Source organism: Pseudophryne corroboree, chromosome 5 (genome assembly GCF_028390025.1).
Source record: "Pseudophryne corroboree isolate aPseCor3 chromosome 5, aPseCor3.hap2, whole genome shotgun sequence".
Lineage (NCBI taxonomy): Eukaryota > Metazoa > Chordata > Amphibia > Anura > Myobatrachidae > Pseudophryne > Pseudophryne corroboree.
The window spans coordinates 85,756,352-85,776,079 of NC_086448.1; the positions used below are offsets into that span (position 1 = coordinate 85,756,352).

At 42.5% G+C, this 19,728-nt stretch overlaps 1 protein-coding gene across 1 annotated transcript in view; it reads right to left on the reverse strand.

Moving 5' to 3' along the window:
• Window positions 1-19,728, reverse strand: part of LOC134927249 (pituitary tumor-transforming gene 1 protein-interacting protein-like) — a 195,623-nt gene that overhangs the window by 83,688 nt on the left and 92,207 nt on the right. Inside the window, exon 6 of the mRNA XM_063921446.1 lies at window positions 10,600-10,646. Coding sequence (XP_063777516.1) covers window positions 10,600-10,646 — 47 coding nt within the window. The remainder of the gene's footprint in view (window positions 1-10,599; window positions 10,647-19,728) is intronic.

Consider the following 19,728-nt stretch of genomic DNA (forward strand, 5'->3'; position numbering starts at 1 on the left):
GCCTGCCGAGTGCAGACACAGAGGTAGCCACAGCCGTGAACTACCGTACTGTACTGTGTCTGCTGCTAATATAGACTGGTTGATAAAGAGATGTCTATGTAACTATGTATGTATAAAGAAGAAAGAAAAAAAAACCACGGTTAGGTGGTATACAATTATGGACGGACTGCCTGCCGAGTGCAGACACAGAGGTAGCCACAGCCGTGAACTACCGTACTGTACTGTGTCTGCTGCTAATATAGACTGGTTGATAAAGAGATGTCGTAGTAGTATGTATGTATAAAGAAGAAAAAAAAACCACGGTTAGGTGGTATACAATTATGGACGGACTGCCTGCCGAGTGCAGACACAGAGGTAGCCACAGCCGTGAACTACCGTACTGTGTCTGCTGCGACTGGATGATAAATGATATAAAAAATATATATATATCACTACTGCAGCCGGACAGGTATATATTATATAATGACGGACCTGCTGGACACTGTCTGTCAGCAGAATGAGTTTTATTTTTATAGAATAAAAAAAACAACAACACACAAGTGAAGTCACACGACGAGTGTTTAACTTTTTCAGGCAATCACAATATAAGTATATTACTAACTATACTGGTGGTCAGTGTGGTCAGGTCACTGGTCAGTCACACTGGCAGTGGCACTCCTGCAGCAAAAGTGTGCACTGTTTAATTTTAATATAATATTATGTACTCCTGGCTCCTGCTATAACCTATAACTGGCACTGCAGTGCTCCCCAGTCTCCCCCACAATTATAAGCTGTGTGAGCTGAGCAGTCAGACAGATATATAATATATATAGATGATGCAGCACACTGGGCTGAGCCTGAGCAGTGCACACAGATATGGTATGTGACTGAGTCACTGTGTGTATCGCTTTTTTCAGGCAGAGAACGGATATATTAAATAAACTGCACTGTCTGGTGGTCACTCACTATATAATATTATGTACTCATGGCTCCTGCTATAACCTATAACTGGCACTGCAGTGCTCCCCAGTCTCCCCCACAATTATAAGCTGTGTGAGCTGAGCAGTCAGACAGATATATAATATATATAGATGATGCAGCACACTGGGCTGAGCCTGAGCAGTGCACACAGATATGGTATGTGACTGAGTCACTGTGTGTATCGCTTTTTTCAGGCAGAGAACGGATATATTAAATAAACTGCACTGTCTGGTGGTCACTCACTAGTAAACTCTCTGCACTCTCTACACTTCTACAGTACTCCTCCTAGTCCTAAGCTCCAGTAAATCTCTCTCTCTTATAATCTAAATGGAGAGGACGCCAGCCACGTCCTCTCCCTATCAATCTCAATGCACGTGTGAAAATGGCGGCGACGCGCGGCTCCTTATATAGAATCCGAGTCTCGCGATAGAATCCGAGCCTCGCGAGAATCCGACAGCGTCATGATGACGTTCGGGCGCGCTCGGGTTAACCGAGCAAGGCGGGAAGATCCGAGTCGCTCGGACCCGTGAAAAAAAACATGAAGTTCGTGCGGGTTCGGATTCAGAGAAACCGAACCCGCTCATCTCTAATAATATGGTCACTCTATATAAGGACGCTACTACTGGGGGCCACTATGTCTATGTATAGAGACGCTACTACTGGGGGGCATTATGTATAAGGATGCTACTACTGGGGGGCATTATGTATAAGGACGCTACTACTGGGGGGGGCATTATGTATAAGGACGCCACCTATGGGGGGGAATTATGTATAAGGACGCTACCTTTGGGGGACATTATGTATAAGGACGCTACTACTGGGGGGCATTATGTATAAGGATGCTACTACTGGGGGGCATTATGTATAAGGACGCTACTACTGGGGGGCATTATGTATAAGGACGCTACTACTGGGGGGCATTATGTATAAGGATGCTACTACTGGGGGGCATTATGTATAAGGACGCTACTACTGGGGGGCATTATGTATAAGGACGCTACTACTGGGGGGCATTATGTATAAGGACGCTACTACTGGGGGGCATTATGTATAGGGACGCTACTACTGGGGGGCATTATGTATAAGGGCGCTACTACTGGGGGGCATTATGTATAAGGACGCTACTACTGGGGGGGGGCATTATGTATAAGGACGACACCTATGGGGAGCATTATGTGTAAGGACGCTACCTTTGGGGGGCATTATGTATAAAGGATGCTACTACTGGGGTGCATTATGTATAAGGATGCTACTACTGGGGGCCATTATGTGTAAGGACGCTACTACTGGGGGGGGGGCATTATGTATAAGGACGACACCTATGGGGAGCATTATGTGTAAGGACGCTACTACTGGGGTGCATTATGTATAAGGACGCTACTACTGGGGGGCATTATGTATAAGGACGCTACTACTGGGGTGCATTATGTATAAGGACGCTACTACTGGGGGGCATTATGTGTAAGGACGCTACTACTGGGAGGCATTATGTATAAGGACGCTACTACTGGGAGGCATTATGTATAAGGACGCTACTACTGGGAGGCATTATGTATAAGGTAGTGACCATATTATGCATTTTACCTGGGACGCTCATGGATTACACAGGTTCTGTGGCTGGCTGACTTCAAGCCTACATTTCAGTTGGTTTTAATCAGCCACAGAACCTGTGTAATCCATGACTGTCCCAGGTAAAAGGGAAAATATGGTCACTCTATATAAGGACGCTACTACTGGGGGCCACTATGTCTATGTATAGAGACGCTACTACTGGGGGGCATTATGTTTAAGTACGCTACTACTGGGGGGCATTATGTATAAGGACGCCACCTATGGGGGGGCATTATGTATAAGGACGCTACCTTTGGGGGACATTATGTATAAGGACGCTACTACTGGGGGGCATTATGTATAAGGACGCTACTACTGGGGGGCCACTATGTCTATGTATAGAGACGCTACTACTGGGGGGCATTATGTATAAGGATGCTACTACTGGGGGGCATTATGTATAAGGACGCTACTACTGGGGGGCATTATGTATAAGGACGCTACTACTGGGGGGCATTATGTATAAGGACGCTACTACTGGGGGGCATTATGTATAAGGACGCTACTACTGGGGGGCATTATGTATAAGGACGCCACCTATGGGGGGGCATTATGTATAAGGACGCTACCTTTGGGGGACATTATGTATAAGGACGCTACTACTGGGGGGCATTATATATAAGGACGCTACTACTGGGGGGCATTATATATAAGGACGCTACTACTGGGGGGCATTATGTATAAGGACGCTACTACTGGGGGGCATTATGTATAAGGACGCTACTACTGGGGGGCATTATGTATAAGGGCGCTACTACTGGGGGGCATTATGTATAAGGACGCTACTACTGGGGGGCATTATGTATAAGGATGCTACTACTGGGGGGCATTATGTATAAGGATGCTACTACTGGGGGGCATTATGTATAAGAACGCTACTACTGGGGGGCATTATGTATGAGGATGCTACTACTGGGGGGGCATTATGTATAAGGACGCCACCTATGGGGGGCATTATGTATAAGGACGCTACTACTGGGGTGCATTATGTATAAGGACGCTACTACGGAGGAGCATTATGTATAAGGACACTACTACTGGTGGGCATTATGTATAAGGATGCTACTACTGGGGTGCATTATGTATAAGGACGCTACTACGGAGGAGCATTATGTATAAGGATGCTACTACTGGGGTGCATTATGTATAAGGACGCTACTACGGAGGAGCATTATGTATAAGGATGCTACTACTGGGGGCCATTATGTATAAGGACGCTACTACTGGGGGCCATTATGTATAAGGACGCTACTACTGGGGGCCATTATGTATAAGGACGCTACTACTGGGAGGCATTATGTATAAGGTAGGGTGACCATATTATGCATTTTACTTAGGACGCTCATGGATTACACAGGTTCTGTGGCTGGCTGACTTCAAGCCTACATTTCAGCTGGTTTTAATCAGCCACAGAACCTGTGTAATCCATGACTGTCCCAGGTAAAAGGGAAAATATGGTCACTCTATATAAGGATGCTACTACTGGGGTCCACTATGTATAAGGACGCTACTACTGGGGGCCATTAAGTATAAGGACTCGCTATTACTGGGGGGCATTATGTATAAGGACGCTACTATTGGGGGGGGGGGGCATTATATATAAGGACACCACCTATGGGGGGCATTATGTATAAGGACGCTACCTTTTAGGGGCATTATGTATAAGGACACTACTACTGGGGGGAATTATGTATAAGGACGCTACTACTGGGGGGCTTTATCTATAAGGGTGCTACTACTGAGGGGCATTATGTATAAGGACGCTACTACTGGGGGCCATTATGTATAAGGACGCTACTACTTGGGGCCACTATGTATAAGGACGCTACTACTGGGGGGCATTATGTATAAAGACACTACTATTGTGATCGCCATACAGTCTGTTGTCTCCCAGGTGCTCGGGTACGGCACATCGCGGACCGGGTAGAAAGATTATTGGGAGGGGCTTTGAACGACCAGGCGGTCGTAGTGCACGTGGGCACCAATTACAAAGTTAGTGGAAGGTGGGATGTCCTAAGGAAAGATTATAGGGACTTAGGCCAGAAATTAAAGGCAAAGACATCTAGGGTAATATTCTGCAAAATATTACCTGTGCCACGCACTAGCCCAGGGAGACAGAGGGAGATAATAAGTGTGTGGCTTAGAGACTGGTGTAGGAAAGAGGGCATTGTGTTCCCGGAACACTGGGCAGACTTCTCAGTCAGGCGCCATCTTTTTTGTCACGATGGATTGCACCTGAATGAGGAGGGGGCAGCAGTGCTGGTGGGAAAGGATGGTTAGAGGGTTGGAGGAGATTTTAAACTAGGTGCCTGGGGGAGGGTTTAGCTAGAAACTACGGGTCAAGCAGTGAGAATAGAAAGGATGGAGGTAGTGAATTAATTGGGGGTGGAGAAGGGGGGAGGGTAAGAGCAGCTGGCAGGGGTATTAACGAGGTTATTAGCAAGTGTATTCAAAAAACCCTAACTAACGACGATTACGGATCATCAATACTGCATATTGAAAATGTTGTCCCTAGCGTAAGAGGGAATACGTACCTTAAATGTATGTATGTAAATGCTAGAAGCTTTACAGGAAAAATGGGGGAATTGGAAGTCCTTGCAGCAAACAAACAGTATGATTACAAAGAATTAACAAAGAATTAAGGTTCAAAAAGGGTTGAGATTACCTAAAGGATAAAAAAAAGGGGCAGACTAGATGGGCCAAGTGGTTCTTATCTGCCGTCAAATTCTATGTTTCTCTATTATAGGCATTACTGAAACTTGCTGGGACGAATCTCATGATTGGACTGTCAATCTTGAGGGATATACGCTGTTTAGGAGAGATAGACTAAACAAACGGGGTGGGGGTGGGGGTATGTCTTTACGTAAATCCATTTTTAAAACCTGAGATAAGGGAAGATATTCACAAGGGGACCACAAATCCTGCTGAGACCTAATGGGTAGAAATTGCCAGCAGGGGAAAGTGAACAAAAAAGATAGTATTAGGGCTATGCTACAAGCTGCTTGGTAGTATTGTGGCTGATGAGGAATTGTTACGGAATCAAATTGAAAAAGTGGCAGGATTAGGTGATGTAATAGTGATGGGAGATTTTAACTATCCGGAGATTAACTGGAAAAATTATGTGACACTGCTAGGGGCAATAGGTTTTTAAACAGAGTAAATGATCACTACTTACTTCAACTAATCGAGGAACCAACTAGGTACAATGCAATCTTAAACCTAGTACTAACAAACAATGGGTGTTTGATATCAAATATTATAGTAGGGGAGCCCATGGAAAACAGCGACCACAACATGGTCCAATTCAATATCAGATTTCATAAGCAGCCCTGTATAGGCTCAACTAGGACTCTAAACTTTAGCAAAGCTAACTTTGACCTGATGTGTGAAGCTTTAAGCGACATTGAATGGGAAACTTTGTTTTGAGGAAAAAATACTACGGAGAAATTGTTTGTATTAAAAACGCTGCTCGATAACTATACTCGTAAATTTATTCCCATGGGCAGCAAACGAAGGAGTAATAATTCCAAACCAATGTGGTTTAACAAAAAGATTAAGGAACTAATGGGCAAAAAGAGGAGAGCGTTAAAAAAATACAAATCAGATGGGAAGGGGGAGTCCTTCCAGTATTATAAGGAGTGCAACAAAATATGCAAAAAATAAATATGAGCGGCTAAAGTAGAAATGGAAAAACAAATAGCAAGGGATAGCAAATCAAACACTAAAACGTTTTTTTAAATACATCAAAAGCAAAAGATTAAAGAAGGTGAGTATAGGCCATTTAAAGGACGAGCTGGGCGTCTTAATCAAAAACGATAATGACATAGCGGAAAAATGAAATGAGTTCTTCTCATCTGTATTCACAAGAGAGGACCAGATGCGGGAATTAACACTTAATCTCAGCAGCGATAATGTCCCAATGCTAAGTGCTTATTTAAGCGAGGAAGTAGTCTGTGATCGATTAAAAAAAAAATTATGATTAATAAGTCACCTGGTCCCGATGGAATTCACCCAAGGGTTCTCAGGGAGCTACACTTCGAACTAGCAAGACCGCTATTTTTGATCTTCAATTGCTCGCTTACATCAGACATGGTTCCCAAAGATTGGCGTATAGCGGTAGTTGTGCCAACATTCAAAAATCTGATCAGGGTAATTAAAGACCAGTAAGCCTTACATCTATTGTGGGGAAAGTAATGGAAGGTATTTTAAGGGATAGTATACAAAAGTTCTTTAAAGCCAACAAGGTTATTAATAGGAATCAACATGGATTTGTGAAGGATAGATCATGTCAAACAAATTTATTAGGCTTCTATGAAACGGTTAGCGCGAACCTAGATCAGGGTAAGGAGGTGGATGTAATCTTTTTAGACTTTGCCAAAGCCTTTGACACAGTACCACACATGAGACTTATCTACAAGTTACAAGAACTGGGGCTAGGAAGCACAATATGCACTTGGGTTAGAAATTGGTTAGATAATAAAGAGCAGAGAGTTGTGGTAAATGGAACTTTTTCACATTGGACTGAAGTACTAAGTGATGTGCCAAAGGGTCTGTACTTGGACCACTATTGTTCAACATTTTCATTAACGATATAACAGTAGATCTAGAGAGCATGGTGTAAATTTTTGCAGACGATACCAAACTGTGCAAGGTTATAAATTCGGAGGGGGACGCCAAGTCTCTTCAGAAAGACTAAGTTAAACTGGAAGCATGGGCAGCAAAATGGAGAATGAGGTTCAATACAGACAAGTGAAAGGTAATGCACTTTGGTAGTAAGAACAAAACACCACCTACATACTAAATGTGGTAGAACTAGGGGATTCTGTACTGGAAAAAGACTTAGGTGTTCTCATAGAAAACAAAGTTAGCAGTAGTGCCCAAAGAATGACTGCAACAAAAAAGGCAAACTGGGTATTAGCATGCATAAAGTGGGGAATTGATGCAAGGGATGAGAGTGTTATACTCCCATTATATAAATCACTAGTGAGGCCACATCTCGAATATTGTGCACAATTTTGGGCACCATACTACAAAAAGGATATCCTGGAACTAGAAAAGGATCAGAGGCAGGCGATCAAACTGATTAAGGGGATGGAAAAGCTAGAATACGTGGAAAAGCTTGCTAATCTGGGCATGTTCACATTGGAAAAGAGGAGATTAAGAGGGGACATGATCAACATTTACAAGTATTCAAGGGGACAATACTCAGAAATTGCAGAGCATCTGTTTTTGGTAAGATCAACACAGAGGACACGTGGACACCCGCTTAGGTTAGAGGAGAGGAAATTTCGCACAATGAGACAGTAAGGATAATACGAGTTTGGAATTCCCTGCCTGAGAGAGTGGTAATGGCGGACTCCGTTAACATTTTTAAGAATGGGCTAGATAAATTCTTAATGGATAAGGATATACAGGGTTATGGTGTGTAGATCGCGCACTATATTTAAAATAAATAAATAACGGCCATCTTCTTCATCATTTCAACATATAAAATTAGTGCTAATAAAATAATACAGTGTAGGAGACCACCAATAGGTTGAACTTGATGGACAAATTGTCTTTTTTCAACCTCAGAAACTATGTTACTATGTATTATGTATATGGACGCTACTACTGGGGGCCATAATGTATAAGGACGCTGCTATTGGGGGGAGCATTACGTATAAGAACGCTACTACTAAGGGGCATTACGTATAAGGACGATACTACTAGGGGGCATTATGTATAAGGATGCTACTACTGGAAGACATTATGTATAAGGACGCTACTACTGGGGGCGCATTATGTATAAGGACGCTACTACTGGGGGCGCATTATATATAAGCAGCACGTCTGTGGGCATTATGTATAAGGAAGCTACCACTGTGGGCACTATGTATAAGGGCGCTACTACTGCGGGGCATTAAAATGGGCACTTCTGTGGGCATTATGTATAAGGATGCTACTACTGTGGCATTATGTATAAGGACGCTGCTACTTTGGGTGCATTATGTATAAGGGGCACTTCTGTGGGCATTATGTATAAGGATGCTACTAATGTTGGCATTGTGTATAAGGGGCACTGTGGCACTTCTTTGTGCATTACATGTAAGGACGCTACTACTGGGGGGCATTATGTATAAAGATGCTACTACTTGGGTCATAATGTATAAGCGCCACTTCTATGGGCATTATGTATAAGCACGTTACTACTGGAGGCACTATGTGTATAAATGGCATATTGGGAGCATTATGTATAAGAGGCACTTCTGTGGGCATTATGTATAAGCTGCACTACTACTATGGGCATTCTGTGTGAAAGCGGCCCTACCACCATGGGCATTATGTATAAGCAGCACTACTACTGGGGGCCTTATGTGTATAAGGGGCCTACTACTAGGGGCATTATGTGTATAAGTGGCACTAATACTGTGGGCAATATACCGTATGTATAAGTGGCACTACTGTGGGCATTATGTGTATAAGCTTCAGTACTGCTGGGGGCATTATGTGAATGAGCAGCACTACTACGTGTGGTGTAATGTGAACAAGATTGTGCTACTGTGTGCCGTAATTTTAAATGGTACTATTGTGTGGCCACGCCCCTTCCTTGTGAGACCAAATTTATAGTTTGCAGGGGGGCACCGAACACCCTAGCACCGGCCCTGCATACACAGTATGCTAATGTAGGGGCTTGCAGAGATTGGGATCCCTCTATGACTGGCAGAAAGTTTAATGGCCTAATTCTGAGGTGGGAGTAAAGCACACCCCTCCAATATGGGTAACACTGAGCACGGGCATATTTCTTTTCAGGAGAATAGGCAAACCTACATAAAATAAAATATGCTAGCTGTTCAAAAAAAACTCCCACATTCAGCTAAAGCACAGGAAAAAAAGACATCAGGAGGTGAGAGGGTCTACGTTCTATATCCTCTATGGGTGAAATTTAAATGACATATCATGCCCAATTTCCTTTCTAAAATGATTTCCGTTATTGCGCATATTGCGTCCATAGGCCCTCATTCAGAGTTGTTCGCTCGCTAGCCGCTTTTCGCAGCAGTGCACACGCTAAGCCGCCGCCCTCTGGGAGTGAATCTTAGCTTAGCAGAATTGCGAATGAAGTATTCGCAATATTGCGAAAAGATTTTTCTTTGCAGTTTCTGAGTAGCTCGAGACTTACTCTTCCAGTGCGATCAGTTCAGTGCTTGTCGTTCCCGGTTTGACGTCACAAACACACCCAGCGTTCGCCCAGACACTCCCCCGTTTCTCCAGCCACTCCCACGTTTTTCCCAGAAACGGCAGCGTTTTTTCACACACTCCCATAAAACGGCCAGTTTCCGCCCAGAAACACCCACTTCCTGTCAATCACACTACGATCAGCAGAACGAAGAAAAAACCTCGTAATGCCGTGAGTAAAGTACCAAACTTCTTAGCAAATTTACTTGGCGCAGCCGCAGTTCGAACATTGCACATGCGCAGTTAGCGGAAAATCTCACCGATGCGAAGGAAAATAACGAGTGAACAACTCGGAATGAGGGCCATAGTGATTAGGTTTAGCTGTGTAAATGGTTGGGTGCCTCCCTACTTCGCGGGTAGCGAGCTGAAATATTGATACCACGCCCTTGAGGGCAGAAACAGAATGGGTGTGAAAAGGGGTGAAAAGAACTGAATCTCTCCCTATGAGTGTTTCTTTTACTTGTCACCACTACCATTGTAAGGGCTAATAGAGTGCATGCTAAGAAAAAGGAATGTGTGTCTGTTGCAGGCTGCTGTAACAGGTTACTATTTAATACAGAAGCCAGTGAAAAAATAAACTGCAATTGTAAACGCAAAAATAACATTCTGCAGAAACGATTAAATTCTGGATGATTTAAGTTTATACTTTAGCATCTGTAACCAAATAAAGTCATGAGAATAATTTCAAAACTTGCCTTAAACGGTTTAGTGCACATTAACATTCTTTCATTCACCATTTAAAGGTTTAGTTAGTTTGATTTTGCAAAGTGCATTTAGTTTAAAAAAAAGAAATAAAGAAGAAAATAAACATACCATATTTCTTTCGAATCTCATTATGTTTTATGGTCCTTTTGTTATTTCTGTAAAATAAATAAAAAGAAAATCAGACATGTAGAAAATGAGTGAGAAGGGCACCTAATAAATTCTCCCTCACAGATATGCAAACACTTTACAAGAAGAAGAAGCTCTCAGTAACTGCAGCTTTATTTTATTGAGCTTTCTATTGTAAGCACTCATAAACGAGACAAACAGGTCAATTCTGGTGGACAGAAAGGTTAAATACATAAGACATACCTTATCATTAATATAGGATTTATTTTGCGGTGTTGGAAGTTAGATTGCGCTATACAGAGCACTAGAAGTGTCCTACTTTATAATACCTTCCTGAGGAAATTGTGTTGATGAGCAATGAAACGCGCCAGTATTTATCAACAGTACTTAAACTTATAACATTGGTCGACACAAGTTTTTTTCCTCCAACTTTTTCATACTTTACCATCCAGGTGGAGTATGACTGGGAATAGTAATCTGTGCTGAGCGCAGCAGCAGTGGAGCGAGGCACCTCGCCATGCAAGGGGGTCATAGTACACTAATGGGGCTTGTTTGTGGCATAAAAGTGACAAAACACCCCCCCAAAAAATTACATAAAATTGTGTCTACCTTTTTTTGTGTCTATCATTTCCATGTCGACCTTTCCTACTGTCTACCTATTCTATGTTATCCTGTTGACCGCGTCGACCTAATGCATGTCTACCATTAGTGGTAGACTTATTGACTGCAGACCTTTATAGTGTAGATCTAACAATACACACACACACACACACACACACACACACACACACACACACACACACACACTACTTTGTCACTAATTAATACTGAATTTAGGTCTGCCAAAAATAATTAATACATTGAGGAGCCATAATGATTTAAATAATTTAGCATTGGAAGCAATAATATAAAAAAAACCAAAAAAACTTTATGCATACAATAACATTTTTATGTTGAATTCACATTAATTAATGATAGAGGCGCCAATTATATTACAAATGTGTAGTGCTACAAGTGCCATTATGCATGTATTTCTATCATTAATTAGTGAATTAATACAGCCTAAATTAATATAAGAAAAATCTGATTGTAGAAATTAAAGTATTATTATTTAACATCTGGCAATGTATATGGTTAACATAAAAAAAAAAAAAATCAGGACAACGACTTGCATCTGGTTGAGATCAATTATGGGTGATTTCTGGTGACTTTGAAGCTAGTTGCACTTTGCACAATGTAGACAAGAGTAATCGGACACGCCCGCTCAAGTGAGATGGTGTGCTCCTGCAGGAGACAGACTTGTGTGTGAAGGTATAAAATGGGAAGAGGGGCACTGATTAGATCATGTGCTAATGAAATGGCTCGCCGGAAGGAGCTAACAGAGTTTCAAAAGGGGACCACCGTAGGCTGCTCAATCGGAGGTATCAGTGCGAGAAGCGTTGCGGATGTTAGGAAGGTTCCTAAATCCAGTGTGTCTTTTGTCATTAATGCGTGGAAAAAGAACGGTCATTGCAGCAATGCACCTCCCCCTGGAAGAGCCCTGAAACTGCAACCCAGGGACCAGAGTGCTAACCAGGAGGCAGCGAAAGAGCAGGGGTTATCCCATGCATACCATTGCACAAGAGTTCCAAATGACCACTCATGTCGGTTTCGGCAAGAACACTTCATAGGGAGGCCCATACCGCTAATCACAAAGAAGAATCCAGCCCAGTGCTTACGATGGTGTACAGAGAGAAAAAACTGGACAGTGGAACAATGACGGTGAGTGTTACAGAGTGAAAAAAATCACGGTTTACACTTTTCAGATGGACGTGTTTGGGTTTGGTGAATGGCAGGAGAATGTCTGATGCTAGAGCGTACAGTACCTACAGTAAAGAATGCACAGGCTGGGTTTGAAAAATGACAGTTAGGAGCTGATTGGCCAGTACTTTATCTCCGTCCACTTTACCTCCATCCAAGGCTTAGTAAATAGACCCCTTAATACAGCTAAGACACCTTCCTGAAGTCCAACACCCACTAAAATGAAAAGACATGGGGCTAAATGTAATAGCCTGCGAGCTGCCGGAAGTTTTTAAAGCGCCAATCATTTACAAGGCAAAACCCAAGTTTGTATTGCTTTTTACATGATTGTCGCTTTACAAATACGGGCAGACTCGCACAAAGCCAAGCAACCTCCAGCATCTCGCAGTTTATTACATTTAGCCCATGGTGTTTGTGAACGTGAAGATCATCACATGAAGATTTTAAAGAGCTCAGCAGTATGAGGTGGGGAGGAGGGGGATACAGAAAGGATAATGGGGAGAGGAGACAGCAGAGTATAAAAGACAAAACAATTGAACAAATATAATGGAAAGTAATATAATAAGCCAACGAGACGCTGGCTCCCAGACTCCAGCCAACGAGACGCTGGCTCCCAGACTCCAGCCAACGAGACGCTGGCTCCCAGACTCCAGCCAACGAGACGCTGGCTCCCAGACTCCAGCCAAAGAGACGCTGGCTCCCAGACTCCAGCCAAAGAGACGCTGGCTCCCAGACTCCAGCCAAAGAGACGCTGGCTCCCAGACTCCAGCCAAAGAGACGCTGGCTCCCAGACTCCAGCCAATGAGCACCATGCCAGACCGTTTTTATAAATATGTCCCCGCAATATGTTCAGAAATGTTACACAGTACTGACTGGATCAGAGGATTCATCAAACTGCATGGGGTAACATTACTAAAATGCTGATAGTGAAGATGTCCCTCTAGGAGGGCATAAAATGAATAAAAGTTTTATTTCCTTAACTTTCACGGTCAAGTAGCGAGAAGAAGCAATTTATTCACGGAATAAAAAAGCAATCTATGAAATGTTGCTCTCTCATTCAGAAGCTGTGCTGGACAAAGGGTCTGCAAATCAGTAAGTGACAAATAGGTCATTCCATCCAAAATCCAATTTTGTGTCCATCAGCCCTGGGAAGGAGCCATTTTATGAGACCGGCGTCTTCTGAATTCTTTCAGTAAGTCAAGTAATTCTCTGTTCATCATACTCATTTGCAAGACTTGCACAAGGATTTTTTTTTTTTTTATTATTATTATGACTTTTAAAATACCAACCTGATAACATTGTGCAGGAGCAATTTAAAGGGGCTGTAAAAGGTGAATAATACAGCGGCTGAATGTAATCTTTAAGCCAATTATTGCTACTACTTAACTTCTGATGGAATAATGTATCATGTAATTAACTTGTTTGGAAAATGATTGCATGAATTATTAACTCACCTACTCTGCATACACAATCATTAACTGCCACCGTCATATTAAGATATGCAGTAGAATGTCAATTATAATAAAAAAAAATGAGCTGAAATTTTTTTCTTTTTGTAAACATGTCTTCCCTTTTCAAAAATCACCTAATGCTGAAACAAATGCGAAACATGGACGGCTTGATTTTAGCTTTTCATAGTCTACAAATCTAAAAAATACAGAAAAATAAAAAATAAAATATGTGCTTACAGTTTCTTCGTACATGGGGCAATATCAATATGTTTAAAGCGGCAATCATTTACAAGGTAAAACCAGGTCAGCTTTGCCTTGTGAATGATTGCCACTTTTAAAAACAAACAAACAAAAAAAACAGGCAGACTCACAGAAATTCCCACCGCAGGCTATTACATATTGCCCATGGTGTCGTGGAAGCGATATCAATAGATTTTCAATTAATTTTTATATAAGTAAAATTATTATGAAGGAGTCTTTTTTTAATAGGTGAATTGCACCTAGAGAAAAAAGAACGCTACCAAAAAACGTTTTTTTTATAAAGTGATATTATTCTGAATGTGCTCAGTGGTCTGTAGTAAAGGCTTTTTTTTTTACATTATTTTTTCATTCTTAGCTCAGTAAAATATTTTCAGGATCTCCCTGGTGGGAGATGTAAAAAACCTTCAGCTGGGTACACATTAAACGATAATGTGTACCCAGCAAGATTTTTAGAAACGTACCCAGGGGGGGGGGGGGGTGTGCCGAATTGGCAAGTGCATACACACTTGCCGATGCCGACAGCGATGGAGGGACAGCGGGGGGGGGGGGGGGGAGGGGGGAGGTTGCCGTATGCGACTTCCCCCGACCGGGCTGCATGTAAAGACGGGGGATGTCGCTGGCATTAGGACGATCTGAATGATTTGTCCTAACAGCTCGCCATTATTGGGCAAATTGCTCATATTGGCAGCTTGTATGTACCAAGTTTTAGATAGAGATTAAGGGGGACATTTACTAAGCAGTGATAAGAGGAGAAGTGAGCCAGTGGAGAAGTTACCCATGGCAACCAATCTCAGCACTGAAGTAACATCTATAAACATACTATAAAATGATACAGAGCTGCTGATTGGTTGATGGAGCAACTTCTCCACTGTTATCACTGCTTAGTAAATGTCCCTAACAGTATAATAGGAGATTTTCCAACAGCAACTAATCAGCTTGTATCTCTCATTTTATAGACTGTGCTACACAAATGTTAGCCATGGGCAACTTCTCACCTGAATCTCCCTCTAAGGTTTGATATATATCTTGATGAGATAACGTGTACAGCACCATCCTGGCTGGATACATTCCCTAACAATCAGTATGCAGACGAGTGACGGGAAAAATTGTTTTCAATAGCATAAGGTTGATCAGTTTAACATTTCCATGTATTAGGTTATAGCTAGAACATCTGATGCAATAAATGTGAATGTAAACAGATAAAATCTGAAAAACAAACAATCTGGAAATAGAAAATGAACAGAGAGAGAGGGGAATATCACAGATTGTATGGAGAGGTCGCCCTGGGATTCCAGATGGTTGTGGATTTGAAGGATTTTCCCACATCAGCTGCATATAGTTTTTCCCATAAGGCAGAGCCAACGACAACGTACATAATAGAACAAAGCTGTTCGCTGCATATAATAAGTGACCCGGGCTAGAGGTACAGTAAGTTCAAACCAGCTGACTGGTGACTGCCAAGGGTCAGAGAGTCACAGGAGGGGTGACAGACATGAGACGTGCACAGGCCCTGCATGTCCGCACAGCTTATCTGACAAGATGTCACTCAAACGCTGCCCGCTACAGAAAAGGTAGAGCATGGTGGACATATATAGTTCAGTATAAACGCTCTCAAGTCATTTCCTGTAAATTACATAGCTTAATAATGATGCATATATCATAGTTCTGTTGAAAGAGGAGTGCACTACTACGCAGACCGCAGTCTTCCTGTTCCCCAGGGAGGCTTCATGCATTATCCCAAGATGGCTGCCGAGCTTTCTACTGAGACCGTGTTAGAGCATCACAGTGAAAGACCGCCAATCCACAACGACTGCAGTGTTTCTGCACCACTACCCAGTGCCTACATACACTCACTGCCTGGTGAGCTGTATGACATCCCGCTCCACTTCATAAGAACCAGTGTGTAACAGTGAGTACAGCAAACTTTCAATAAACCAACACCAATGGTTAAGTACTGTAACTGAGCTGTTCATAGGCATATAATGCACTGGTTTGTGCCTATATAACTAAGCAGATTACAACACCTGCATACATATAATTTACAGCAGGTTATTAAATTCAGCTAGTAGCCTTTGTTTGTTCTTTTACAATATACTAGCTTCTGTAGGTAATTTGTTGGCAATAAGTATTTTAGATGGGAGTGGTAAAGTAGTAGAGTTAACCTATATGCCCTCCCCAGAATTACCTGTTAGAACAGTTTTTCCTTTTGATACCTCCAGATGGGCAAAATCACCAAAACCGAGACTGATCCCACCGTTAGCTGCAGCAGTTTTCTGTTCTCAGTGATTAGCATATATAGGGGGTCATTCTGACCTGTTCGCTCGCTGCTTTTTAACGCAGCCGAGCGAACGGGTCCCTACTGTGCGTACGCCCGCACATGCCAGACGGCCGAAGGCCGTAGCAGGTCTGCGATAGCCTCTGCCTGATTGACAGGCAGAGGCGGTCGCTGGGTAGGAGGGGGCGGAACGGCAGTGTTTGGCGGCCGTTTCGTGGGTGCGGTCCGGCCAACGCAGGCGTGGCCGGACCGAATGGGGGGCGGGCCGCAGCGGCTGCGTGACGTCACACGCAGCCTGCGGGCCGTGGAGCGATGAGTAGCTCCCGGCCAGCACGCTGAAGCTGCGCTGGTCGGGAGCTACTCTTGAAGTGCAAAGGCATCGCTGCTGTGCGATGCCTTTGCACTTCTGCGGAGGGGGCGGGGGGGCGGGATGACATGCGGGGCGGACAGCTACGATCAAATCGGAATGACCCCTATAGAACAGACTACTTGTGGAATGGTGCCCACATGTTAGACAGTCAATTAATCAGGTGGAGCCATTTATCTTGCACACAACCCTGACAAGTGATTGATTCTCTGTAATGGTATGTGATCCAAGGGTATATATAGGAGGAAGACACGCCATCTAGTGGTAGGGTTTAAATCATGATTAGGCAAAGCGTGGCTCTCCAGTTACTGAGAAACCACCAGTCCCGCTTAACTAGCATGATGAACCAAGTAGCTATGTTGGGGTCAATCAAAAACCCATAGGTAACAGAAGTTGGAATCTAATACAAAGAGCTGGAGAGCTGATGAGTGACGTCTTGATGTGTGGCTGATGAAAACTCACTCGAGTATATTTGTAAAGGGATTTGAGGTCAGAGAGGCAAAAGCTGATTTTATCAAAGACTGTATTTGTTTTTCAAAAGGGGACAACCGATAGAACCCTTAAACTTGATTTTTATATCATCTTCTAACATACTGTAGCGTAATATAACTAGACAGATAAACAGAAAACCCAGTAAAATCCTTCAACTTCCTGCTATGTTAACTGATGAAACCTGTTCTTCCATGGCATCAAGCCCCCAATGTACCCCATTTGTCCACAGAGATAAAGAGGTAAATTTACCAAGATGGGAGTTCTATTTAAGATGTTGCCCATAGCAACCAATCAGGTTCCACTTCTCATTTATCTAGCACCTTCTAGAAGATAATACCTGGAATCAGATTGGTTGCTATGGGCAACATCCCACCTTAAATAGAAATCCCATCTTAGTAAATTTACCCCAAATGATACTAATCATGTACGGAGGTTGGGCTTGAGGCTGGATGCAAAACAAGAGCGACCCTCCCAACCAATCACTATAAGGGGTGTTAATGTTAAGATTTAACAGATGTGGGCTGCGCCTATGTTTTATATCAGCTGCCACATTTAAACCTGTATGTATGTATGTATGTATGTATGTATGTATGTATGTATGTGTCTTACGCAGGCCATACATCTACGGCATCGATTCCAAGACGCTGATACCATCCACAAATCGGCGGACATCAATAATTGGCGATCTGTTGGGGAATCAGTAAAAAAAAAACCAGCCAATCCAGATTATTTTGGACAAAATCAGCAAATTGAGGATTTCCGACATGTTGGATTTCCCTGATACCCCGACCCAGGCAATGGGGGAACAAAGAATTGTCCCGATTCGTCCCTAATGTACGGTAAGTGCCTTTTTACACTGTACTGACATTAATGACCAGTATACAAATGAGATTCTATGCACTAAATAGGTCTTTTTTTAACTGATTTTAATAACGGTCATTAGGGCTTTATAAATGGCAAATATTTATATTTTTGATATAAGACAAGAAATGTCAGACTCCCACCGTGAAACAAAACACACTTTCAGCCATTTATTAATCTAATATGCTAATGGCTAGTAGTAATCTGTTAGCCATACATAAAATAAACATCATAGCTTTGACTAATAGATGCCTTACTCATATATGTGATCATCCGCCAAGCGACGGCTTTACTTCTCAGCGCACTTTATGGCATATTAATACATTTGTTAGCACAAGATCAGTGCCGCTGTGGCTTAAAAATAACAAGTTATTTAGAGACCTCCATAACTTAGTCCTGAATTTACAATACTGTCAGCATTACACGTTCAAACATCTTTCATCCCAACTTCTGCAGAACACACGCAGTGGTTCTGCTGGTAAATAAAGAGAGCTGAAAACAAGGCAGGTTTAATGAATTAGTGAAGCGCGGCTGTGTATTTTCAGAATGCATTATGTCGGAGGCAAATCCATAACGCTCCCCTGACATAGTCTGTTTAATGAATTTTTGATATATATGCAGAACAGCTACAAGCCTACAAAAGAGGCTGCAAAGTACTATTTAGCGAGATGATATTTTTTATTAAATAAAGTGCATATATTTTGTACTTTAAGAGTGAGTGAGTGTGTGAGTGAGTGAGTGAGTGAGTGAGTGAGTGAGTGAGTGAGTGAGTGAGTGAGTGAGTGTGTGTGTGTGTGTGTGTGTGTGTGTGTGTGTGTGTGTTTTCATAAATATATTGAATAATTCTCTCCAGAATAATATTCAGAATGGAGGCTTTGTATTTTGATGTTCTTTGATGGCATTCGTTTGAGAAAGGTCTCAAAGAAGTCTGAAAAGTTGCTATACAGAGAAAGAGGCGCCCATAAGCCTGATTTACCAGGAAAAACTTAATACAGCGCACCTTCAGGTTAGGGGGGATTGCCAGTCTCCAATGTTTAAAAGAATGTAAGGGGAGCGCAAGAGGTTACCAAAACAAATCAATTTATTAAATAGATTATCACTCCCTCATTAGTGGATAGATATATTAAAAACTAGGTAAAAAAACTCTCAGAATTTTAAAGTCATAGCCGTTCAATAAAACAGATGTTTTGCCAGATATCTTTATAAAATAAGAATTTACTTACCGATAATTCTATTTCTCATAGTCCGTAGTGGATGCTGGGGACTCCGTAAGGACCATGGGGAATAGCGGCTCCGCAGGAGACTGGGCACAAAGTAAAAGCTTTAGGACTAGCTGGTGTGCACTGGCTCCTCCCCCTATGACCCTCCTCCAAGCCTCAGTTAGGATACTGTGCCCGGACGAGCGTACACAATAAGGAAGGATTTTGAATCCCGGGTAAGACTCATACCAGCCACACCAATCACACCGTACAACTTGTGATCTGAACCCAGTTAACAGCATGATAACAGAGGAGCCTCTGAAAAGATGGCTCACAACAATAATAACCCGATTTTTTTGTAACAATAACTATGTACAAGTATTGCAGACAATCCGCACTTGGGAT